This window comes from Musa acuminata, chromosome BXJ2-3, assembly GCF_036884655.1.
Source record: "Musa acuminata AAA Group cultivar baxijiao chromosome BXJ2-3, Cavendish_Baxijiao_AAA, whole genome shotgun sequence".
NCBI classification, from domain to species: Eukaryota; Viridiplantae; Streptophyta; class Magnoliopsida; order Zingiberales; family Musaceae; genus Musa; species Musa acuminata.
Window position 1 is genome coordinate 34,441,266 of NC_088340.1, and position 26,767 is coordinate 34,468,032.

The 26,767-nt window shown below is 36.9% G+C and overlaps 3 protein-coding genes across 3 annotated transcripts; 1 reads left to right on the plus strand and 2 right to left on the minus strand.

Annotated features, from left to right (window-relative positions):
• Positions 1 to 38: 38 nt before the first annotated feature.
• Positions 39 to 11,002, plus strand: LOC135607855 (zinc finger CCCH domain-containing protein 27-like). The gene is made up of 9 exons (XM_065100016.1): positions 39 to 259; positions 2,114 to 2,202; positions 2,460 to 2,558; positions 4,217 to 4,639; positions 4,728 to 5,152; positions 5,379 to 6,605; positions 7,033 to 7,362; positions 8,251 to 8,746; positions 10,683 to 11,002. Exons 1-8 carry the CDS (start codon positions 204 to 206, stop codon positions 8,743 to 8,745), a joined length of 3,144 nt encoding a protein of 1,047 aa, XP_064956088.1. The 5' UTR covers positions 39 to 203; the 3' UTR covers position 8,746; positions 10,683 to 11,002.
• A 1,363-nt stretch (positions 11,003 to 12,365) lies between these two features.
• On the minus strand, positions 12,366 to 17,431 carry LOC103979443 (dihydrolipoyllysine-residue succinyltransferase component of 2-oxoglutarate dehydrogenase complex 2, mitochondrial). Its single transcript, XM_009395592.3, has 13 exons — positions 17,275 to 17,431; positions 16,871 to 16,934; positions 16,770 to 16,797; positions 16,496 to 16,566; positions 16,302 to 16,376; positions 15,597 to 15,652; positions 15,484 to 15,528; positions 15,096 to 15,389; positions 14,867 to 14,961; positions 13,477 to 13,567; positions 13,293 to 13,403; positions 12,960 to 13,154; positions 12,366 to 12,875 (listed from the first exon to the last, which is right to left on the minus strand). Exons 1-13 carry the CDS (start codon positions 17,314 to 17,316, stop codon positions 12,684 to 12,686), a joined length of 1,359 nt encoding a protein of 452 aa, XP_009393867.2. The 5' UTR covers positions 17,317 to 17,431; the 3' UTR covers positions 12,366 to 12,683.
• Positions 17,432 to 22,130: 4,699 nt separating this feature from the next.
• On the minus strand, positions 22,131 to 23,735 carry LOC135607857 (NAC domain-containing protein 83-like). The gene is made up of 3 exons (XM_065100017.1): positions 23,394 to 23,735; positions 23,028 to 23,314; positions 22,131 to 22,651 (listed from the first exon to the last, which is right to left on the minus strand). Exons 1-3 carry the CDS (start codon positions 23,560 to 23,562, stop codon positions 22,400 to 22,402), a joined length of 708 nt encoding a protein of 235 aa, XP_064956089.1. The 5' UTR covers positions 23,563 to 23,735; the 3' UTR covers positions 22,131 to 22,399.
• Positions 23,736 to 26,767: the final 3,032 nt, after the last annotated feature.

Genomic DNA, 26,767 nt, shown 5'->3' on the forward strand with positions numbered 1-26,767 from the left:
TCGACAATATATATAGGAAAATTGACCCGCTTCATCCCTGATTGCGGGTTAATGTTGAGTTCGAGCTGTGGACTTTGATCGACCCTGTTCGAGTCGGCCCCGGCCCGTTTCAGCTTCCCAGTTGGGGGTGGGGGGGCGTGGGGAGGCGAGCGGCTGCTTCCCACGGAGGAGATATTGCTCGCTAGGGTTGCAGAATCGAAGAAATGGCGCTCGCCAAGGCCAAGGAATTCGTCTCCTCCGCTCCCGTCGTCGTATTCAGGTGCCTTTCTTTCTCGCATCTTTCACCCTTTCCCGTCGATCCGATCGTTTTCTTCATCGCTGGATCCCTAGGGCCCAATCTCTAGTTCGTGTCGGTTCGATTTTGTAGGCTTTTTCCTTGTTCGATACGATCAATTACCTCGGGATGCGCTGATCGTGATCGGTTAGGGTCTCCTGAACCGACTAACGAATACAAAGGTCGGGGGTTCTCGAACGCTAAATGAGAGAGGATACGGGGATTGTTTAGAGGACAGAGTTCTTGCCCGTTTAATCGAGTTAGATTATAGTATGCGTTAGGTTGTTTCTTCAGTTATCTGGGAGTTCTGTTTTCTTTGTTTATTGTATGGAGAAGGAGAATGGGTTTTGAGTTTGTTTGTGGAAGTGAAGAACTCATGTTATTGACTGATGCTTCGATTGGAATCCATTTCGTCATCGAAATAGATGAAGCATTGTTTGGTGGCTCATATGTGCTCCGATGTATTGAGAGCACTTACATTGGACAAGTTGATATATCGTTTGCCTCAATGGTAGATAAGTTTCTAGAATAAGCTGAACAAGATCTAGACAACAAAACTGTGTACGTTTGGTTTTGACATGATGCAACAGTTTGAAGAATGAAACAAACACATCAATGGTTATTGCGGAAGCTACAAGAATTTAGGTTCATTAATGTGTGGCACAAGAAAGCCAATCTGAATTCATGACGCAACATGTGCTAGGATTTCATTCATTTCCTTTTCTTTAGGCACAACATCTTATGAATGGTTAGTTGCATGCAGGAAAAACTCATGTTAAGATACTGATAAGTTCCCCCCCACCGGCAGCCCCCCCCCCTCCTTTTCTTTCTTATTAATACGGGAGCTACCATTTTTGTTAGTTAACACATGCCATGTTGTGTACCATGCACGCGCAGGTGGTAGTTTCCTCGAGTTGGTCTCATGTAGAAACCCCTAGGGAGAGTTATCTTGAATTGGTCTAATATCAGAACCACTGAGATGGATTCTGAGTTGTGTACTATCATGATGAGGATGTTAGGCTTATTTGTAGAGGACATTGTGACACATTAATGGTCCTTACATTAGCAGATAAGAAAGTACGAAATTAGTATCTGCAAATTTGGAGATTGTCGTTTGATAACTTTGGTATAATCAATTTGGGCCATGTTAAGGGCAGCTTCTACAACTTATTAGGCTACTGGGCGGCTCAGATAATCAATGTTTATGAAGGGTTTTTCTAAAATGATATAGATATACTCAAATGAGACTTTTGGATGCTGTAGTTAGACAAGGTGAGTCTATTAAAATTAGTGTTATCAGGGAGAGAGAGAGGGAGATATAAGAAGGTTTTACTAGAAACTATAAAATAGTTTTGAATGGTCTTTAATTTAACTAGAGATAGTTCCTTGTACAAAGCTCAATAATGAGAAAAGATCCATGTGGTCAAATGGTTGGGACAGTATGGCTTGTTATTGTTGTTCTTGGTACAATGGTTCAAGGTTTTTCTTGTTTTCTCACTGTTTTCTTTATCTATATTAATGATGTTTTCCTTACCACTGCTTTTCAAGTTTCAAGTGGTTATTTTAGTACGATGCCTTACTGATGTTTCTTATTCCATTTAAGTTGTGGAGCTCTTTGTATAGTTCATTCCTGTTTTTCATTGCTCATATGATAACATAAATCAGAAAGTTTCTCCTTTTTGTTTTCTGGTATTTATGATATTTTTTTATTTGGAGGCTCTATAGTACATGAATGAAGGATTTATATTATCTTTGCAAATATTTGATTATTTCCTCTGCTTCTGTCAATCTTTTAATTTTCTCTTGCTTGACTTTACTTATTGCTTTTGGCTGCTGCAGCAAGACAAACTGCGCACACTGTGAGTGGGTAAAGGTGTTGCTCACACAATTAGGAGTTGGTTTTAAAGTGATTGAGTTGGATCTTGAAAGTGAGTGCACTTCTTGGGTCATTTTTAATATGAGTATATTCAGATTACAAGTAATTATTTACTACAAATAGTAGTCTGTCTTATTTTATACTGATTTTATGCTGTTTTTACATTTCAAGAATGACTGTTTTATCCATGGATCTTAGTCTTAGCATCTGAATCTACTGTCTAGTACAAATAATATTCTTTCATTTATTAGTCTTCAATGTGAATGATGAGTTAATATCTTATTTCTGACTTTGATCTCTTATATGAAGGTGATGGATCTGATTTACAATCTGCACTAGCAGAATGGACTGCTCAAAGGAAATTGCCGATTGTTTTTATTGGTGGAAATCACATTGGTGGTTGTGAACGTATGTTCATTGCTTTTACATGTTTTTCAATTACTTACATTGGAAATTAGTTTCATCTTTGGGCATTTGTGATTCAATTCAAGTCATTTGATGTTTCTGCGGCAAACTTCATTCTCATTTGTAGTGAACAAATTGACTCATTTGATAAATTTGCATTGTCTAAAATTACAAAATAGGATCCATCGTGATCATGGTGTCATGGGGAGGTTGTCACTCCTTAAATAAATAGCTAAATGTAATATGCACTTCAGTAAATTATATGTTGAGAGAGGCACACTATTTAAATTCAATACTCATAAAAATATATAAGATGGTTCGAGGACAGCTATACTGATGAGTTGCAGTTTTAGATAGTAATATTTCTAAAAGTTAGCGTGCTAAAGTTAAAGATGTTTAATATTACTGGGTAACTGGAATGCACAACACAGTAGCAGCAAGTGAGAAGGAACATAGAGACCAAAGCCTCAGATCATGAAAACGTTATGGACACAAATAGCTCAAGTTTGGAAAAACCTCATTGTCCATAGCATGCCGTGAACACCCTATGAACCAAAAAGTAAAAAGAAAACCAAGCCAACCAGGTTAGAGGTACCTTTTTGGTGTATCCTTTAGTTTTATAGTTCATTGTGTAGTGACTATTGAGTATTGAATACCCTTACAGACCATGTGATTAACTCCTCTAGAATTAGTTTAAGGTTTGTCCTCTGAGTTTCAATCATCAATCTTCAAGTAACCCTCTAAACAAATGCAAGTATAAGTTCAAGCCTTCATGAGCCTAGTTGGATATTCCTCCCACATTAAGTTGGATGTAGCATTCAAAATATTAGCTAAATACATTAAATATATAAATTCTAATTGCACTCAGAATGTATCACTATTTGTCCCTCTTGAGAGTTTAGTATGTATTCTTTTTTCCATTTAAACATGGATCTCCATACATCTAAATGTTGCAAGTGAATTTCATGTCATTCAAACGAACAATTTGGACCTTCATGTCCCTGTACTGGAGAAGCGAAGTCTTGCTGAGTATGCCAGACATAACAAACCTACATTTTTAAAAAAAATTAGATAAATGACTCCAAAGTTGTAAAACCATGGAATTTCACAACTCTATAATTGGTAAATTGGATATCAAAGTTCTAAAACTGGATAGATGAATTTTAAAGTCTTGAATGTGATAAAATGGAAGCTTAGGTGCATATTTGGGAAAACTGATTTCTGAATCCTAGGTAAAATTGATCCAGATACTGTGGAAGTGGACAAAATGGACATGTCAGTGTTAAACATGACATAATCAACTTCAATGCCCTTGATTGGGTAGATGAGTTCCTTTATGTTGATTGAACTAGGTTAATCTCTAATTCCTTTACCCTGACAAAACAAACTACGACATCCAAGCTTTAGAAATCATCTCTAAGATCTAATATTAGCCCAGAGAAACCTTACAATTTATCTCAGCAAGGAAAATTCGATCTGAAGTCTTAAAAGTTTATTTTAGCTTTTTTCCCTAGTTGATACTAAATCGATAGCGATGACATCCTAGTCGTTCATGTCCTAATTGTTAGTTTCATCACAAGGTCCTTGATGATTAAATATCATGTACATTAATCTGCATTTGTGAGTCCCTGCTTAGTCTTCTAGTGTATCCATGTTCATAGGTACAAAAGCCTTCTTCATGAGAATGCTACATGCCCTCGAAGATGCTTCAATGGTGAAGATTGGTGAGCACCTTCATATTATTGAGAAGTTAAAGCTGTCTTCGCCTCCTGCTGTCGATACTGTACAACTGAGAAGTCAGTTGCCTACTGATAAAAGCCACTCAGTGTCTGTCACACCAGTTATTGATTCTGAAGACCAAGAAGTTAGTGATGATGATGATCGCAACCATAAACATCGTAGGAGGGAGGCTCAAGCCAATACTTTTGGCAATGATGTTCAAGAACCATCTATGCGGCAGATTAATAGAAAAAGAAATAGACCTCTTGAGAGTAGGAAAATGTTCCATGATAGTGATAACAACAGCAATATTGAGAGAGATGTCTCTTCCAGTTTTGAGAAGCGGCGGCCAATCTTCACGCCAGGTATACGGGGTCCTTCATATTTGGGTTCACGGGAGAATAAATCAACGATTTTACTTTGACACTGGTTCCTGTTTTGGTAACTTGACAGCCACAGGACGTCCTCCAGTAGGAAAAGGAAGAGGTAGAGGAAGAGGAAGGAGTATTGTATCCTGGAGCCAACAAGATTGCAGATTTAACCCTATCGACACGCTTGATTTTGCATCACAGGTAGTTTCACAAGGGCTGCCTACACACCCTGGCCTTTTTGTTGGAACAGGTATACCAAATGCTGCAACTACACAAAATGCATCTTGGGGTGCATATGGGTTTGTTCCTGGGATGAGCAACAGAATTTTGGATCCACTCCAGCCACTTGGTTTGCAAGGGACCCTTCAGTCTACGATTGCTCCATTATTCAATATGGGAATGCCTCGGCAGCGTTGCAGAGACTTTGACGAGCAGGGATTTTGCTTGAGAGGGGATATGTGTCCAATGGAGCATGGTGTAAATCGGATTGTTGTCGAAGATGTGCAGGTAAGTTACGTCTGATAATATCTCGAGCACATGATCTGCCACCCTAAATTGTTACTAATGCTTATTAGAAGTGGCTGCCATATTAGTAATTTTTATTATCGGATTGGTCCGTCTGAACCTAGCTGCTTGTTTTAGTTTGCAAGATTCTGAGAATTTCTTCTGAGACCATTCGCTAATAATATTTTTTTTAGCTTTCAGACGTAATGATATCTTTAATAATTTGCAGAGCCTTTCCCAGTTCAATCTTCCAGTCTCAGATCCAAATTCAAATGCCCTGGGAATTCAATCCGGTTCAGGATCATTGCCTTCTATTAGGGCATCTCCAGGCTTATTCACCGGCAGCAAATTTGTACCAGCAAAAGATGGGAAACCCATCTTGTCTGATGATGCATTAAAACTGAGTGGAGTTTCATCTGCGTCTGTTGTTGCTGAAGCTGATGTATATGATCCTGATCAGCCTTTATGGAACAACAAGTGTTCAGAAACATCTGGCACTGGGTTAATGCTTCCTTTACTGAACAATGATGAACCTCTGTGGACTTTGGATTCTTCTCAGCAGAGTCTTGTGCCATCTAATGGCTTTCAGAATGAACAGGGAAGTAGACCTTTTCGAGAAAATATAGGTACACAGAATACTAATTCATCTGTTTGGGGCCGAATTCGCCAAAATAATAGGTCAGAAATGGGTATAAAGACTAATAACAATTCAGTTTCTACAAGTCATATTTCAGATGAAATGAAGGAAGATAATGAGAAATCTACAGTGAAAACTTCTTCCATTCCAGAAAAACAAAATACTGCCGAGATGAATCAAAAAGCAATAGTGAGGCAGTCCCTCCCTAGATTATATGCAGACTCTAGTCGTCACAATGGTAGAATGTCCCAAAAAGCTTCACGTACTCTCTATGTACATGGTATACCTGAAAAGAACAACACGAAGGATGCCCTGTTTTCACATTTCCAGAAGTTTGGTGAGGTTGTTGATATTTATATTCCACTGAATAGTGAAAAAGCTTTTGTCCAATTTTCTACAAGGGAGGAGGCTGAAGCTGCCCTTGAAGCACCTGATGCGGTAATGGGTAACCGTTTTATAAAACTATGGTGGGCCAACCGTGATAGAATTCATGATGCTGGGAAAAGTAGTCATCATAGTAAGTTGCCGCTGTCATCTTCTATGGGGGTGTCCGGTCTTTCATCTTATTTATCTGGAACTGACAAAGAAGAAGGAAATCTGAAATCCACAGTTCCAACGGGAAGCAAAACACCTTCTGAATTGTCGGTGACCGTCGCGGGTCCAAAAGGTTTATCTGCAAATGCTCCAAAAATAGCCTCTCCGATGCCAAAAAAATTGGATGGCTTGGAGCTTTTGAAAGAGGAACTTCGAAAAAAGCAGGAGATTTTGGCCCAAAAGCGTGATGAATTCCGCCGCCAATTAGACAAATTTGAGAAACAAGTAATCTTTTGTTAGCTCTGTATCAATATATCTCTTGGTAGTTTTGGCAATTTTTTTGGATATGTACTTACTGTTCTCCTTGCAGTAGGACCTTGTAACATTAGGAAATCATGAATATCTTCTATTTTGTTTTGCGAGAGAACTGCCTTCTCCTGTGATGAGAAATATTTCCTTTTGCTTTTTTTTTTTATTGGGGGAAGGGTATGGGTTAAATTACAAAAATGTAGAGGTGCTTCCAGTATGTGGATTACCCATCTGGAAAATAATAAAAAGACCCTCAAATGGTTATATCCTTTGTTCAGATTCTTTTTTCATACAAAATCTGTTCTGCTAGAACTTGATGAGGTGACTACCCTGCTTGTCTAGTACTCATTGTGATTATAATTTTTTATATAGGAGATATAACATCTTTATAATTTTTGTGCAGTCTATTTCAGTCAGAAGGGGTGAAGTAGTCTCTGAGCAGGCAGCCAGAAAACTTAAAGTGGATATGGGCAATGAAACTGCAAAATCTCGAACAGCCATTGCACCAATTACTACAGCAATTACTACAGCAGGCACACTGCAAGAAGTTGAGAAAACAAGAAAATCTGAGGTGGTTCTTGTTTCACCTACTTCAATAGCAAATTCAACAATCTTGCAAAATTGCAACACAGAACAGACAAGTCATCCCTCCATGCCGAAGTCTGATATGTGTAGACTGGATAATCAGTCTACTTCATTCAGGATTCTTCCTCTGCCAGCTGATCTCGCAGATGTATTTTTCTCATCTCATACATATGAATGTTCACTATTCACACCCACAATTAAATCTGTTTATACAGATTAGTATCTCAAACTTGTTTATATAGACATGTGTATCTCTGCACAGTCACACAAACAACAGTTATATCTTACATCAGAAGTACTATTTCAGTAATAGATAATTATTTTGGTGTTTCATTTGATGATGTAACCTCATCTGTCTTCTTGATAAGTTCAAATACCATACTGTGAAATGTGAATTATGAGGATAAGTCATGAGATTTTTCTTGTTTGAAAGGAGCAATGAATATTAAAGCAATTACAAGATTTAGATCATTCTGAAGTAGCTCAGACACTGTTGATGACATGAACCACTAATTTCTATTATGACTGTTTGCATTTTTTATTTCTTGTGCTGTCAGAATTGATAAGCAACATATATGATGTCACTTATGAGCACAGTTTGTGTATGTAGATATTACTCAATTTGAGTGGCCAATCTGCATAAGAATGACAATTCTTGACCACTAATTTGGCGTGACGAGGGCAATAACCACCAAATTTATATATATTAGAGAGACTATCCGTAAAGGTACCTGTTTCAGTACCTTTTAGGTTTCTAACAGGATCTAAAATTAAGGAAAATGCCAAATAAATTCCTCAAAAGTAGATAAGACATGACCTAGTTTTGATAAATTCAATATGACAACCTAAACATCAATAAACTCAATCTAACCTTTTATTGACCCTCACTGAACCTATTTCAAGACTAGACCACACCAGAAATTTATAGAAAAGCTTTGATGTGAAAGTCATTTCATACCTTTCTCTTGTTACATATGCAGATGCCAATTGTAACTTCCCTGTCTGAATTTGACCTTTTTTTTTTTTGTCTCTGTAGGTTGCTATTCTGCAGGATCATTTTTCATCATTTGGTGATCTTGCCTCCATAGTACTGGAAGAGCACGGAGAAAGAAGTGATAATGACGGCATGAAGACACCTGAAAATTTTTGTGCTCATATAACTTTCACCTCATGTGACTCCGCAGAGAGAGCTTATGTTGGTGGTCAGTGTTGGCAAGGCCATAGTTTGCACTTTATGTGGCTGAGTGAATCTGATAACTCTAACAAAGTCTGTGACAGCCAAGAAACTTTAGGCCCACCTGGATCTTCAAGTGCTGACATCCAAGATGGACCAGTGAAATCTGTGATGTCTTCACCAACTGAAGGAACTTCGTTAGACGGTGTCATCTGCAAGGTAACTGTTGTGGAAGTTGAGTCTAATAGCGGTGTGGAGGATGTACATTGTTATCACAGTGATATGCTCAACACAACAGCATCCCGTTCTAATGTTTCAGTTGCTGAAGATAAAATGAGCATTGATCTTGCGAAGTGAGGTATGTTAATTATTCTTGTAGTAATTAGATATGCCTTTTGTTGTTGTCTTTTATGAAGAGTTTTATTTGTGAATTGCAATTTATTGTTTTAGTTGGCTAGATATTATTTGTTAGGCCTTTCATATGGACTCTTAACTATTATGAAAAAAAATTTCAAGGGATTGACTAAATTGAAAACTTCTTGAACATATGGAAATTGAAGCTGACAAATGATTTATAGGGCATTTGGAAGGAATCCTAATTTTCAGGCCTTATTGTATCCTAATTTCCCAACTCAATGGAGGCTGCAGTTTGACTTAAACAATGTGATTTTGAATTTAACATTTTCATCCTTTTTTAAGCATAGGCTCATTAACTGTTGGTAGGAATCATTATTTGTCATATATTACACAATTATATCTGGTATTCTTGCTTCTCTTAAAATTTTATTGGTTGTCCGGTAAACATCATAAATGCTTTAGCAGCCACTTAACCTGCTTCACTGCTTTAGTGATTACATAGCATTTATTTGAGAAATTTGCATGTGTTCCTCCTGATGGTTTTGGTAGAGTATCTGTCACACCCCAAATGTCGCACGCGCAGGGCTCAATGCAACCAATATTTTCCTGTGGAGTTTTAACTTTATTAATAATCAAGGCTTCACATATTAAGAAATTCTTAGCAACCACTAGTAAAATGTTAAAAATGGCTTTTATAGGTGCCAGCACATTAAAGCAATATATTTTATTGAATATGTAGTGATTACTCTTATCCTTCATAAATTTAAGTTCGCATCTATTGGCTTACACAGTCAGCATCTGCTTGGACTAACTAGTAATTATTTCTTGCACAGCCTAGATGCTGTGACTAGATGCAGATCAGCATAAACAGGTATAAGGACAGGAATTTATCATTATATAAATTTCCAGCAGGGGAATTTTCATCACATCGGATTGCTATTTATCTAGTTCTGACATGTATTGTCTAGATCCTGACAGAAAAGCGTAGAGGAAGAGATAGGGAAGCTCACTGTAATTTTCTCCTCCATCTGTCAGATTTGCAATTTACTTTTGTGATGCTGACCCTGAAATGGAGAAAGGGACAGAGATTAGGCTATTGCACCATCCCTTTTATTCTTGCTGCGAAATGGAGCGTGGGAAGGTAGATGAGAAGAAGGAAGAAGGGAAAATTAAACGAGACTTGCTATGATGCTATCACCAGACATCCAATGATTTTAATATACACATGTTAATATTTTATACATTTGAAGTAATGTAAGTAAGATCATGAGCGGTTCTGATTATTACTAGATCGGATAGTGGCTGTTCCATATCAAACCCAGTTGGCAGTCAGGTATCTGGATTTGATCAAAATTTGTGTTGCTGGTTTAAGAATTTGATCCACACGTTGGCCATTTAAGTGAAATTCAGACCAATTTGTTTCAAGATTTGGTCCATTGATATAGTTTGACCCTACTTTTCCCTTTGTTATTGATTCTATAGTAAAAGGCATGCCACTTGTAGAAAGAATGAAAAGCTAAATGAGGAGCATGGCATCTACTTTTTGTATTTTGAGAAATGGTTGATGCAACAATTTATTTTTTAAATCTGTCATGTGCTTCTCAAAGTTCCATTGCTTGAATTATGTCCTTGTAAGTCTATTTGGCTCACTGTGAACTTCATCCCTGAAGGAAAAAGGCCTCTATAATGAAGCAGAATCTACTTTGGCTTGCAGCTTACAGTTTCCTACCTTAATGAATCCAAGGATCATGATGCACAATATCAGCTATTAGCTGTTGTACATCATGCATCCTTGGTATGGAACTGCACAAGAAGTATAAATGATAGTTTCTTTTGGATTATTGGAAGCATTGATTTTACCTTCACTGGTTTGGTTTTTCACTCTGTTTGAAACTGTACAACATTATGTTACTAATATTTTTTTTCATTGTGAGCAGGTACTTGTCTGTATTTTAGTTTCCAATTAAGGCCTCTGCATATGATGTTTGGAGCTAACTCATGTTCCTCTGATCCCCAGTGGAGAAAAAAAGAAGATTGAACTGAAGGAGCAGATGTTGTAAGTTGTTAAGAGCATGTTTAGTTACAGAATCCCTTATTGAGAAGAAAAAGAAAAGAAGGCATGCTTGACCTTGTGGCCGCCTGTATTGCTTTCTAAATTTCTTTCGCAAAGCTGATTTTTTGTTTTTAATTACTTGAATGCTTTCATGTAGCAACTGTGATTATTGTTAATACGAATATTACCTCGATTTTGATCCGACCATTAAATGTATAGCTGTATCAGGATGCCTATTGAGCTGATGTTAAGGTTGACTTTACTACTAGTAAGCTAATCTTTTGATATCATCAGAGTGATCACTTTTTCCTTTCGTTCTCCGTGGCGTGAGTTGGCTACGAATCGTGGATCCTATGACTGAATGCCATCTAGTGAGCTTCACTGATAAGTTTTTGATGCTGCATCTTCTTGGGTTTTGTTCCATTTGATTGTGATTGCATTTAGAATATGAAAATTGAAGGGAAAGAGTTTAGATGTCGTAGTGTAAAGTTGATACTTTCTGTATGGTGCTACAAAGAAAAAAATGAAGAATGCAAGAAGAAAAAGGGAGATGCAAAACACACATTGGAGGAATAAATGTAAGATGGATGGAAAAAAGAACAGGCAGATTTGTTGGATGGAAGAAAAAAAAAAAGTAAAGATGAGAAAAAAAAAGATAACAAAAACAAATAAAATAGTAAAAAAAGGAAAAGAATGAAGTTCTGTTATCGATATATTTGCATGCATTTGCGTGTTTGTTACGCGCTCTGTGTCGAGTAAGGCATTTTAATTTTGATAGTTCTTTTCTCCATTAGTTTGATGCTTCAGAGATGGGAGAGTTGGTTTTCTATAATTGAAAGGATTTTATTTAATTCTTAATTTTGGAGTTCACCATTTCTGTGTTGTGCACATTTATCCATGCTTCTGTGGTGTTTGGATCTCTCTCAAATTAACCCAATCGATTCCTAGAATAATGTTCTTTTTGCTAATTATTCTTCAGCTTGTCTCTGTTGTTTTCTAAGCTAGAATTTTAATTGCAGGATCTCCAGCTATCTAATTAGTATTTAGTAGTGCTTGTTATTTTCTGGTGCTGTTATCTTTCTTGTTTTGGTCTAAACCATACAGTGCTTTGATGTTGAGTTCCATATGCACTTTTTGTTGTTGGTAATCCATCCAAAATCTTGACATTGGTGTGGCGGTGAGTTCAGAATTCACCTTCCAAGTCATAGCCAATGTGAAGTCTCAAAACCAAACTATTCTCATTGCTCGAGCCTCGACTGTCTCGATCATAAGATAAACAATACCCATCACATAAAATATAAAACCCTAGTGTGAGACTGGTGATCAAAGAAGATAAATTTGTGCATGGGGGTGCCTTTGGATTGGAGTAATTTTTCTGACACTATAGCAAAGAGGAAGACACCTCTGTTTGGGTCACAATATATAATTATCTGAAACCAGAATAGGAAAAACGAAAAAGAACAAGAAGCCAAATTCCTAGAATATTGTGGCAGTTGGGTTACATTACACAATGATTTAACTGTAGCATCCACGAGAGAAGAGTTGGACAAATATACCAATTACAGTCTGAAAAGAAAGCAGAACAAATAAATCCACCATGTTTTACCAATAATAATGTATTGGGAGAACCCTGTGTTTTCAGTTACACAGCATATAGTGATTGCTTTACTATTCAATAACTAGTAAAATGAAAATAGGGCAACTTCAACAGTTTGTGAATATCATCACGTGATTCATTGGTCTGGAAGAGACCTGCAAACATACTCACTCGAAATGATGAACAAGCAGCCGATCAAAATTGTTGTTTTAGGTGGAAAATTATTTTAGTAACAAAAAGAAGAGGACTGAAGTGCCATCCCTGTTGAACGTGTGGTGCGGTGCCCTCTTACAAGTCGAGAAGAAGCCGACGAGGGTCTTCGACCACATCTTTGATACGGCGCAAGAAGAATACTGCCTCTCTGCCGTCGATCAGTCTATGATCGTATGTCAGAGCGATGTACATCATCGGCCTTGGGACGATGTTACCATCAACCACCATCGGACGGGACACTATGGAGTGCATGCCTAAGATGGCAGACTGCAGAGAAAAAGATGTGCACACATTAGGTTAACCTAAGAAAACATAAGATGGACAATCCTCTGTGCAAATTAGGTTAATTACCTGCGGGGGGTTGATTATAGGTGTACTCAGAAGAGACCCATATACTCCACCGTTAGAAATTGTAAATGTGCCTCCTGCCATCTCGTCAATTGATATTGTTCCATTGTTTGCCTTCTTTGCAAGCGTATTAATCTCCTTCTCTATCTCCGCAAAATTCAACCCATTAGCGTTCCGGATAACTGGAACCACAAGACCCTGAAAAAACTCAAAGAATTAAACACGGACTCATACGACCGAGTCTTGATGGCTTACTTTGTGGGGAAATCAACAAAGCAAAAGTCACAAATTTTGCACAATTTATTTAGCAACTGAGGTATTGAGGCTTGAATGAACCTTTGGTGTGCCAACAGCTATACTGATATCAATATAGTCTCTATATATAATGTCATCCCCATCAATGACTGCATTGATGATTGGCTGGTTTTGAAGTCCAGAAACAGCAGCCTGACAACATAAAGAGATGATTAAATATAAAAAATCAGAGCAAGGCGTCTTTATTGCTTATTACATCATTTACCTTAACAAAACCTGACATGAGACCCATCTTCACACCATGCTTTTCTGCAAACGCATCTTTATATTCAGACCGGAGCTTCATCAGATTTGTCCTACAATGTAATGATTTATGACATCAAAATATAAAGACATATATATCGACTAGAAAAACATATGAAGCAGAACCATGAGAAATCTAAATGCTATAACAGATGAAATCTTCTTTTTGTTCTTGTTCTTCTCTTGAGTTTCCAACATCGCTATGATGTGGTAAAAAAAAACAGCAGCATGAAACGATTAAATTAGTTATCACAAAGAACAATGATATAATCAGAATGCCAAGATAAACTTGAGCACAAAGCAAAGCCTAATGTCTAAGACCCTCGCCATTGCTGCAAAACAGCTAAACCAGGAAAGTGAACCAATTTGTTGAATTCAGTCTGATTTAGTTTGCAAATCAGACTTTTTGTTGGATTTAATAACTCTCAGTTGATTCTACTTGCAAAAGAAAAATCCCTAACAGAACCAAACTGTATATTATATAATCATGTATAATATGTAGACAAATATAGCAAGAATATATTTCATCCACAAATATATATTATGTATACTTATTCCATCATAATTAATATATGATAAACATAATATTTTTATTCTCAGATATGATTTGGTATATGCACATAAATGTAATATTGTCATCCTTATAAAGCTATAAATATTACATAATGTATGGGGTGATATCCCTAGAAAATACTCATATTTTGGATATTATTCAATCAGTACCTCCCCTTTTATTTTTTTCCAAACAATACCTCTAATTTGAAAAATACTTTACAGTGTTTTCATTGTACTCATTTACAGTATTTTTGTTACAGTGGTCAAAACACTATAACAAGCCAAAAACCCTATAACAGACCAAAAACACTATAGCAGGCCAAAACACTGTAATAGACCAAAAAAAAATTTGAAAGAAAGTTTGGCTATTTTTTAAATTAGGGGCACTATTTGGGAAAAAGCAAAATGGGGAGTACCGATTGGGAAATACACAAAATGTGGGTATTTTCTAGGGAAATTGTCCTAATTTATATAATATACTCTTTTAAAATAAAGTATATCTTGTAAGAAAAAATAATTTAGGTTCAATTTCAGTTCACTTTTGTCTATGTGTCAGTTCTATTGGATTCAGTTTCACAAACTATGTTCAATTCCATTTAAAATTTCATTAAATCAGAACTCTGCACAACCCTAGGCAAATTTCCTTGGACTTTATCCCACGAAAAGATCTGTTTCCACAATTTGAACCCATGATACTAGGATTATAATGGAGCAATCTTATGAGTATCCTAAGGCCTGCAGTGACACAATAGATATGAATGAGGACAAAAAAACTAATTGGAAGCAGAAAAACCTACATATCAACTTCATTGAATGTAGTTAGCATTGCAAATGTGTTCTGAGAATCCTTTAGACGCGTAGCAACCCTCTTCCTGAGCCTTGGCATAGGAACCTGGAAGGAATGAAATTTAAAAGACTGAAGAAGTACAAGAACAACAACCCTAAGTTCTCCAAGGATTTAAGTGAACTTAAAATGTGCAGTGGTGCCATACTAATAACAGCGATAGACAAAATTACGAGGCTTACTCGTCTTTCCCTTTCCTTGGGAGGTAGCTGGGGTTCTAAAGGTGAGGTTTTCGCAGGTAAAGATGAGGATGCTTTAGGTTTTTCTTTGGCAGGAATTTCTCCCTTAGGCATTTGTCTGTCAATTTTCTCTACTGCAGTAGTAGGTGGTGGAGTCTGTGTAGGAGGAGATGGTGGTTGAGCATCCTTCACCACTTTATCATCTGATGGGGCAACATGTGTATCGCCGGAAGAAGACTTGGATATCACAGCAACTTTGGTTCCTGGTGTCACAGTGTCACCTTCCTTGGCTATAAACTGTCAATGGAAAAAATCAGCACTTGTGCATCAATTATGAACTCCATAAAAGGAAGGTCTAGATGTTAGAAACCAAAATATGATGGTCACTAACCTCTTGGATAATGCCAGCTTCAGGACTATTTACATCGATCGTCACCTAAAACAAAACATTCAGAGGACCTGAGAACAGTTCTGAGAAACTAACAACTTGATGAGCACTAGTACCTTATCAGTCTCAACTTGGGCAATTGGTTCATCAACATTAACCCTGTCACCAGGTTCTGTGCCAGATTTCATGGCCATAAGACAAAATTAGCACACTTAAAGGCAAAAACAAACACATCATACAAATTTGTGATATCTTGTCCCTAAAGGTTTTTGACAGGACTACAGCCACATCTCACAAAACTAACCCACGGTTTTAAATACTGATTCTTTTCGGACTAGTAAATAATGAACAGCATAGTACAACACACCTTGCTACACCAATAATAAAAATACTAAACACGTGTTGCTATGGTCGGTTGGATAGGTTCAATATGTTTGCTATACCATGGTATATGAAACCATGCCTTGACCTGAACTTAACCAGTCTTTCAGGACAGCATGGGTGCTTAATGACATTTATATATGCATGCACAACACCTGCATAAGAATTCACCAATATGGTTATAGAGCAAAGGACCCGTAATGATCGTTGCTATAATAATTCAAGAACAGGCCCTATTTCTGTCTTGTACAAGACTGATGTGATCACTGGTTGGCCAATCACATTAAGCTTAATCAGTCAATTTTTTGTGGAGGTCTAACTGGCCTCCTTCTTTGTCCTCCTTTTTGAGCTCGGATGAGCAGAGCTTAGGCTGTAACAGTTGTTTTTCTTAATATATTATCTTGTTTCGGAAATAAACAGTAATAGACCAAAGGACATACTTTTTAAGAAGGTTGCCAAGGTCCCATCAGTAATAGATTCACCCATATATGGAACTACGGCGGCAACCAAGTCACCTGTAGAGAAAATTTTCAAATCAAAAACATAAATTCGAAATAAGTCACATGAGATGTTTGTCCAATGCTGTGTAAGAGGAAGGAAGCCAATAAAGATTAGGGCATCCACAAATGCATACCATTCTCAGAAGAAAATGACCTACTCCATATTTGGTAAAGAGAGGCCCTGGGGATGAACCTCACAAATTCCCTGCCATAATCACTTGAAATCATGTTAAGGAGCAGTAAGAAGCAACAATTCAGAACATTAGAGCTTCTGTCACCAAGCTACTTGTATTCATCACAGAGAAACAAGAATTGCAACAATGCAAATAGAACCATGATTAGTAGGTGTTGCTAATTAGATATGGAAGTACTCTCAGGAAAATTAAAAGATCCCAATCAAAAGCTTACCTTGCAGGCTCCGAGCATACTGAACCACCTGAAATCATACCTGATGTAAGATCGATTCCACCGTTAACGACGAGATGAAACTGTAATATATAGAAAATTACCTGGAAGAAGAATTTGATGGCCGAAGCGCTTCACATGTCTACAACTTCTTGCAACAAGTAGAGCCTGCAAGGACAAACGAAGGGTCACTTCAAACGAATTCTTACATCGATTTCTAGAAAGGCGCACCGTATACAAGAATCACAAAGACGAGAGTGACTCGATAGATGCATATCTGCAACTCGTCCCACTCAATCTTCCAATCTTCGCCCATTCAAGATCGATATTTCAGATAGAAATCAGTCAAAGAGAGCAAAAATATCTTCTTCTTTTTTCTAGATTGCATCAATCGTCGTCGGAAGGAGCTCGGATCATCAACTTGCGGAGAAAAGACCGAAACAAAAGCGTCGAATTGGGTAAAAAAGCGATCGAGGAACCGAGGATCGAATCCGATCCGGGAGCTTACCGCGGCGGGCCGGCGGAGTAGGCGGGTAAGAGCGGAAGCCATTCGGAGATCGAGCAACGGAAGGGAATCGGAGAAGAAGGAAAAAGAGGTGGAAACGATCGAGGGATTTCGGAGGGTTTTACTATTTCCCTCTTCCGGCGGCGCCTTCCCCTTCTTCGATCTCCCTTTTCTTCACCGGGTCAAGTGCACGTGAGATCCACGTGGAACAGGACGTGCGATCCCCTCTTTTCGCAGCGATTGCTGTTCGTTCCCGTTTGCGGCTTCCTCGTAGCACCAACCTGCCTTGTGATTGGAGGAACATCTGGGCCCCGTCTACGTAGCCATTCACGGGACAGGTGCGTTTAATGACTGTCTCGTTCTTTCAGCATAATCTGTCGTTGGATGCAGCCAAGGGGTCCATCGTGGAGCCCACTTACCCGGCCACGATGTCGCCCAATAAGAGAGGAGGTAGATCGTTTTCTCGGTGGCAGTAACACCTTTTAGTCTTTCGTGTCAATTAGCAATTTGCAATCCTACTTTTTAGTCTTTTTTTAATTTTTTAAATATTTTTATTTTTTTTAAATAGACATAAATATATTTTTTTCATTCTCCTCTCCTCTTCTTCATCATTTTTTTTCTTCTCTTTCTCATAACATCAAGTAATATTTATAGCAAACAAAGAACATCGAAGGGTCCACGAGTGACATCTAAGTGAGCAACAAGGATAAAATAATAAATTATGAAGAAAAAATAAAAATCAATGATATTAGGATTATAAATAGTAAAATAATATTTTATATTTTTTAGAGTTACCAATAGCAAGAGGATTGTTAATAGTAAAAAGGGAGCTATGAATAGTAACCTTCACAAAGAAACTTATTAGTGAGATTTTTTTTCGGGATGAATTTTCAAAAAAAAATCTCTTTTTAAGTGTTTTCCAAGAAACATTTTATTATTTGGAATTCACTACTTTTTTATATAATACTTGAAGTACATATTTTTTTCTGAATCGATCACATCATAATATTTTTTATATCATGTTATAATGTTTTCCTAGTGTTCTTCAAAACACTAGAACATAATATTTTTACTAGATTAATTCATCATATGGATTGTCCATAGGAAAAAGAGGACAGAAGGAGTAGATGGTTGTCAAGTCAATAGTATTCTACATATTAGGAAAAAAAAAACACTTTATTAGGGATTTTGAAAATAAGGATACTTTCAAGGAATATATATATATATATATATATATATATATATATATATATATATATATATATATAAAGTTTTTCTTTTCGAAAAATTGTCCATTTTTTTAATGTAATTCGTTTATAGAAGAATAAGAACCAATCAGTGCCCTCTTTAGGTAAATTGTCAAAAAAAATTATGATTTTTATTTTTTAGTTTTTCTCTCTCAATGCAACCAAACACATACTACATGCTTAGGAAAAGATCCATGCTCAGTTCAATTGGGCTTACTGATAAGGGGTTGGGCTTACTGTTCTTGAGGTGGCACTTGTTCCTCTTGCTTAAGGGGTCCCCTGACCTGAAACAAGATATATCAAAGGTACTAATTTAAAGTTGAAAGGTGTGTTGAATGACATACTGCAAATGTTAATCATGCCTAGAGTTTACTTATGCGTGAGACAAAGATTAAAATAGGGTCAAGAATAGTTTTCATATTGCCAGAATTAAAATAGTTCTAATGGCACATGCTAAGTTCGATTCAGAACTTAATATTTCAGCTTTTAAGTTATATAGGCCTTCTCTGGTACCTGAGTTCTAATATAAATTACAAGCAGTTCATTCAATTGTTATAATGGGAGTTTGATACATAAACAAGAAATTTATGCATTGTTGATGTACAGAAAAGACAGAAACTTGTAAATGGATGAACCAAATTTGTGCAGAAGATACAGAGAAGTCTTGCTAATTGCCTCTGGGTAACCATCAATTTGTGCAGAAGGAAACAAAAAGAATTCATGAACATGAGTCACTTGCTTGAGTTGCAAACTTGATGTCTGAATGGAAGGAAGAGTTCAGACTTGGCAATTAATTACTCTAGAGGATGTCAGCATTAATCTTGTCCTCATTCAGCAAATTTGTGATTTGGTGTTCATTTTATTTTTCTCTCTTTCTTGTAATCCCTTGTCTTATTTCTTGGATTGCATGAGAAGGCCTCATCTTCACTTGTGTGTTCACAGGCTGGGTTGACCACACAATTCCAACCCCCCAAATTCTCCACTGCCCTTTCAATGGTCAAACTGCTACCATTCATTCAACTCTCAACTAGATCATAAATGCATGGACTATGATGTCTGTCTTGCTTGTTCTGCTCAAATTCTCCTACCAGGTGGTGGTTAGTCAATCAAAACTCCAATGCTGCACTCTTGTCTGATGTTTGATGGTTTGATAGGACTTCAAAATTGTCCTCTTATTTTAAATTTGAAAATGAGTTTTCTTGACACACACACACACACACACTGACTTTGTGCTTTCCTCAGCTTAGTATAATTCAACTATATAAGTTGTTGAATTTATTCTTTGTTTTAGTATATGCTAGTCCTGAATAATATAAAATTCCTGCATCTCTATGTCTGCATGTGTTCATGTGATTATGGTACCACCAGATTTCCCAAAACAAGACAACAAAAGTGAGAATTCCCAATTCATTTTTGATGAGGACCTGCTTTAGAGAACTTAAATCATGCCAAATTGAGCACCAAAATTTTCTTTGTTCCATACAGGAATGGGTCGGAGAAGTACAGGGAACAAGAGAGCTTCTAATTGAATTGTGGTTGGCAAAAAAGAAACATAGGTTGTGCCGTGAACAAACTCCCAAAGCTTTAGTTGGATGTTGATCACAAAGCCAGACTCACAAGTTATTAATTGTGTGATTGTGTCATATAATTTATAGTGGTTTTGAGATCCCCAGATGCATTTCAAGCTGACCCATTCATTAGGCTAACTATTGCTTGCTTGCTTGCTTGCCTCTCTTTTCTTGTCTGTGCCATGTTCATGTAAAATATATGTAACATGCATCATATGATTTCAATATACTGATATAATCCTAAAGAAAAGGTGATATAGGCTTGTAAGGCATCTACTGTCCATGTAACCTAACATGAAAGTTGCAACATCATCCATAATTATAATAAAGGTTTAAGTTAGGATCTCATGTCATTAAAGTCTCAGGTCAGCTTTGGTCATGTTTACTCTTCATTATGTTAAGAGACAAAGCCAATGGGACCTTCTATGAGTTTGCTAAGTCAGGTCATGGCACTCCACTCATTTCAGGTTTCTTCTTTAGAATGATCAAGTTGCCAAGGATAATAAGATCAGCAGGAGTCTTAGCCCTAAAAGTTTTGAGTGCCAAATTGATCATTTGTAGACTTGGTTCTACCACATTATAGAATGATCAAGTTGCCATTGATTAAAATGCTAACATGGAGTCTGAGCCTTAAAAAGTTGCAGAGAATCAAATTGATCATATGCATATTTTGGCCTCTCTCCACTAAATTCAATATTAGTTTCCCATGTGCTTCCACCATCTGCAAGCTTGGAATCTTTGTAACATATTCCTGAATGCCCCAACAACTTCATTGTGTTGTAAATTACTGAACCTATCAAATGTTCATGAATACCTCACTATTTATATCATATGTTTCACAAGAAAATGGTCTGCTTCTAAATTTGTGGAGTTGGTGATGCAAAATTTTCCTTTGACTGCAAGCTGTATTAGCTTTCACAATGAAGTTGAGAACACATTCTACTTCAGAATTCAAAAGTGCAGTAACAATACATCTTCCACCAGTCATTTTGCTTGAAGTGTTGACTATGGTTATGATAGTCTTTTATGAGACTTAGTTTCATGGAGGAATAACTGAGTGCTCATAGTCATAGAGATTTATGACTGACAATGAAGAAGCCAACTCCAAAACATTTTCACTATCAGTTAAAGAAGGTGAAAGAGTGTAATGTGATTGTGAAGTCATTTGTGAACTAAATGTAATGTTGTCATTCAGAGTCATCCTTTACATGGATGATAAATTCCAACCACTGAAACTAGCAGTTCCACACAGTGTTGGCAAATCATCCCATGTCCTGATCCAGATTATATCACAAGTTTTTAGATCAATATGAAGGCTGGAGCAGAAAGGGTTATCAGTAGTGGTCCATTGAGTAGTGAGAGAGTAACCCAAATGTATAACCAGACAACACACAAACATCATTATGTGGTGTGCAGCAAAGTTTTTCCCAAATTACATCTCCTTGTTCAGCTTGCTTTGCAGCAATATTATGAAGCCTTGTCTTACAAACTTCTGACACAAATGTTGTGTTGTCCTTTTTCCAAATTTAGCCACACAGGTGAACAAGAACTCCTAGAAAGTTCTTGATTGTTTCACAATTGACCCCTTTTCAGAAAGACTAAGAGTTCATGTGACACTTCAACATGAGTTTAAGACACATGGTTTAGTTGAACACAAGCAGCTGAACAGGAGCAATACATATCAGTCATGGGTCTCAATCTGATGTGATCTCCACTTCCCTCATATCAAATCAAGATCTTGAGCCAAATATTCTTGGCCAAGGAGGGACCCAGGTGCCTTTAAATTGGCCTCTTAGCTCATGCCCCTGATTCCTCCATCAGGTCCCAGTGGCTGAAGGCATCACTGTCACACCAAATGGATTTATGCAATCCTCTTTCTTGCTCAGCTTTTCTTCCTATCTTTATGCAGCATTGGATCCTCTTTTGGTGCATACAAAACCATGGTTCTTTTGATAACACAAGCCATCATCCAACTCAAAAAGTAGAATGCTTTCAGCCCCTTCATAGTTCACAAAGCTTGCTTGGAAAAGGAAAAGTTGGAGCATTGAAGCCATAGGAACATGTGATTTTGTTAATTAGAACATGATTCGACATTAACCATCAGTTCATCAGCTTCACAAAGCTCTCTTGCATCAAGTTGTTAAAGAAAACACAAAAGAAGAGACTAGAAATCCTAGAACACTTTTCCAACGTCCACATATACTATCCCAGGTTATTTGGACTTGACTTTGGCTTCCAACCAAAAAGGAGGTTCTAATTTTGGTACACTGATACAGATAATTTCCAGGCCTCTCTTCCTTATGGAAGTGAAAGTTAGCTGCCAGAACTGGTTTCCTCTCCATTGCTGGATCCATCAGAGGTGTCGGTTATGCAGCTTGAGTCGGATAAAGAGGATGCAGAATGACCTTGATCTCTATATTTCTGCCCCATGAAGTCAATGAAGCCAATGCCGCTCTCTGTAACTGGCGCTTCTTCCCCTTCCTCGGTCTCGACATCCATCTTGGTAGCTCTTTTCTTCTTAAAAATGCGACAGAGCACCCAATCTCTGCTCGGGATGATACAATTCTACATGAGCAGAAGCATTCTAGAGTTTAGCAAAGATTACCCATGGAAGTGCAAAGGATTAGGAGAGGAGAGCTACATAATAAGCTACCGATGAGGTCATGTCATTCTAAAGTTTTTTCTGGCTTCAAGGTATTGTTTTTCCATTGACAAGAAAACAGGATTTTACAAAATCAATCCTAGAACCAAATCTTCAGGATGTGATGCAATTGCAGATTAACACTAACAAGGATCAACAGGGCATTCTAATCTGACATGGTAGTTGTTGCATGTTAATTGGCAGATGTTGGAGGTATAAATCTGAGCTGGTCACGAGAACATCCATAAAATCCTAAATTTTGGGCCTGTTTCAGATTCGAGAAGGGCAAGAACAGCTCACATGAGTTGAGTTCTTCCTCTGGGGGAAGATGCAGGCGGTGGACTCGGGGCCGGCGAGCCGGTACTCGTGCATGACCCAGTCAGTCTTGCTCCCGGTGGGATGCTTCCCTCCGTAGAAGACCAAGACCTTCTTCATCCCCACCACCTGGCCGCACCTTGGCGACGTGATCCGCTTGTCCCTCCCCGAGGCCTTCCAGTACCCGGACCTCGCCACCCGGTTCGATCGGCTCCTGCTGGGGCTCTTGGCCTCCCTTAGACTGAAGCAGTATCTCTCCTCCTCGCCCCCACCTGAGCATTACAACAAACAGCTTGAAGCATGAGAACACGCACAACGCTCAAGAACCAAAAGGAGATTGTTCGTACGGACCTGGCAAGTCCCATGGATCGAATCTTGCAAGGTCGATGTCAGGGATGAAGGAGGCGGGCAAGGGGCAGGAGAAGACCTTCCGCTTGAGGTACTGAACCACGAGCTCTTCGTCGGTTGGGTGGAACCTGAAGCCAGGGGGGAGCCTCGTGAGGCGTGGCTTGTTGTCCATGCGTATGAACCAGGAGACGAGGAGGAGGTTTCGGTGTCTTCCTGGAGCTCAAGATCACACCACCCCAGCTGGGTGCCGGTGGGCTGCGTTACACGAGCCCATCTTCCATGTCCTCTGGAAAGCTCAGAAAGCCACCACCGAGAAGAATGAGGGCGGAGAGTGGGTGGGTGGGTGTGATGAGGCGAGGGGGTTAAGACCGCCTTTATAGCAGAGGTTGCGGGCACGAGGCGATGACTCCCTGTGGCGTAAACCAGACTCAATAATAATAATAATAATAATAATAATAATAATAATAATAATAATAACAATAACAATAATAATAATAATAATTATTATTATTATTATTATTGTTATTATTATTATTATTCATAAATTCCACCATATATTTTAAAATAATTTTAAAATATTAAATTGCATGTATATCAAACTGTATAGATAAAAGCCTCTTTTTTGGATTTTTTTAGAATTATATATATATATATATATATATATATATATATATATATATAAAATTCCGAGTATACTCTTAATTTGATAATCAGTTACCTATCTTTTTTTTTACCTCACTTTTTTTATTTTAATTATAATATTTTTCTATTGTATTACTGTGTTTTCTTAGTATCACAAAAACACTATGACTAAGTAAAAAAACACTATGACCCATTGTTTAATTAAAAAATTATAAATATTTTTTTTGATAAGGATACATAAGAAAGGTTTATAAGTGATTTTTAATTTTTTTTAGTCAATTTTTCTCTGTAGAGTTACAATGTTTTTGAAAATGTACCAAAAACACTATAACTCATATAGAAGTTAAATTATTTGAATGTTTATTTTTTTAAATATATAATTAATTCTAAGAAAACATCCATTTGAAAATATTGTAACACATTATAATATAATATTTTTATACTATGATATAGTATTTTAATAATACTATTGTAAATATATTATAATAATATTATTTTGATATTACTGAAAATACTGTAACACAATACAAAAACATTGTAGGAAAAAAAGATAAATGGTATTTCAGATATTAGGTAAAGAAGAGTTATTAGGAAATTCTGAAAATGAGATATGCTTTCAGATAAAAACTAAAAAAGAGAGAATTTTGTCCAAAGATAGACAAAAATGAAGAAAAATAATAATTCATTCAACTGTATAATAATATGCTTTATAACTGAAAAAGAGACACTCAGTACTACAAAAACTCTTAATAATTGTATCAACCTATATAAAAAATCTTAATATATAAATATAGATAGTTAGAGAGAGACTATTGGACAAAATTTGAAAGACATGAGGCAAACATTTTAAATATGGACTGGGATTCTATTCAGGAAGGGGATTATTAGTAAATTATTGGGTTTTAGATGATTAATGAAGCTAGTTTATTATTAGTAATTAATCAATTAAGGATTCGAGAGAATTTGAGATGTACTCTATATATATCAAGTTAATTATTGCTTTTCAATCTCATAATAAAAATGATTTATACCAAGGGAATGTAAGTGTTTTTTATTTTTTAACTTTTACTTTTGAAAAGTTTTTCTCTTTTCGTAAATAAAATATTTCATGACGACGACAACGATGATACGATGATGATGGTAATATCATAATTAATGAGATTAATGTTAAGTTTAAACACGAGCAATCAAAACTAATGCTATAAAATAAAGTTTTTAGAGTAAATAAGGTAATTAACAAATATACGAGAGATATAACCTTAGTGATAACAAAAAAAAAGAAATGAATTATATGATGATTACATGAAATAATTTCTAAAAAATTTAAATATCGTATATCTATTATTCAATAAGAAAGATAGATATAATAATCAAAACGAAGAGGGATATACATATGATCCCAAAATAAATAATGCTTCATTTTGGAAAATTATGGTGTTTACAAAAAAAGAATTGTGCTCTTGAGACAAGTATTTTGGGCTAATGTATAGTTGATAGATGATAAAATGTAGCTCTAAAAAAAATAAGATGATAAAAAAAATGTAATTTTAATATTATATAAGCACCTTCAAATAAGATATAAATATCCCAAATTAAATAAGATGGGCTGATTAAGATTAGTAACAAACATTAATGAAGATTAAAAAGAGATTAACTTTTTTTTATATATATTTGGATTAGTGATATTGCTTCAAATAGAACTCACTAACTTCAACATCCCAAGTGATTGAAAATATATTTTTAAGTATATCAAATTGATAATAACATCTTCCAATCTTGTCTTTATCATCTTTATCTTTATTAACTTGATAGATGATTAATATAGATAATATTTATGTGGCTCAAACTTATCATAAAGGAGTCACACTGTAACAAAGCTTTGGGTTTAAAGGAGAGCTTTGCATGATTAATCCTCTCTAAGCATGGAGGAGAAGAGGAGAGGTAAGAAAATGTCACAGCAGGCGTGTAAATATGGAGGAACACGAAGCATGAACATTGGATGGCTTTTGCTGCCGTGGGGAGAAGGCAAAGGTTCTCATTTGCCGAGGAGGAGAGAGGGGGAGAGGAGTGAGATGAGACGGTGAAAAGAAAGAACAGATGCCAAATCCCACTTGTAGTTGTGGGAACAGACAAAGAGAATCGTGTGCGACATGTGCTTTCTTGAGCCAAAATGCGGCTGTTTTCTACTCCTCTCTCTCTCTCTCGAGTGTTCCTTTCCATCCTTAAAAATATGTGTTTTTAGTGTTCTTATACAAGTGTACAAATGGTCGAATGGGTTTGCGTGTGGGGATTGAAGAGGTGTTGGAGGAGGCAAAGAGAGGGAGTCAAAAAGGTACAATTATTGTGCTTGGAATTGGCTTCCCCTCTTATGAGTTCTCCTTGCTGTTCTACTTGGCCTTGCCTTGTTTGTTTCCTATGCTACTCGCTTACCAATGGATGATGGAGTGGAGGAAGCAGCAAGGAGAGAAGCTCATAAGTGTTGATTACCTCAGAATGGGGGAATTGGGTGGCTGGTTGCATGAGGGACGAGGACCACACAACTGCACTAACCTAGGGCATGGGGTGTCTCTAGGGTCTCATTAGACTTCATGGATTTGAACCTTGTGCTCCAAAAGAAAGAAAAATCTCTTCTTGTTCTTGTTTCTTCTACTTGACAACAAGCAAGTACCAAATGGTCCAAGCTTATCTTGTTGTTTTGTTGAATCATATGAAAAGCAAATTAGTGTAACTTGACA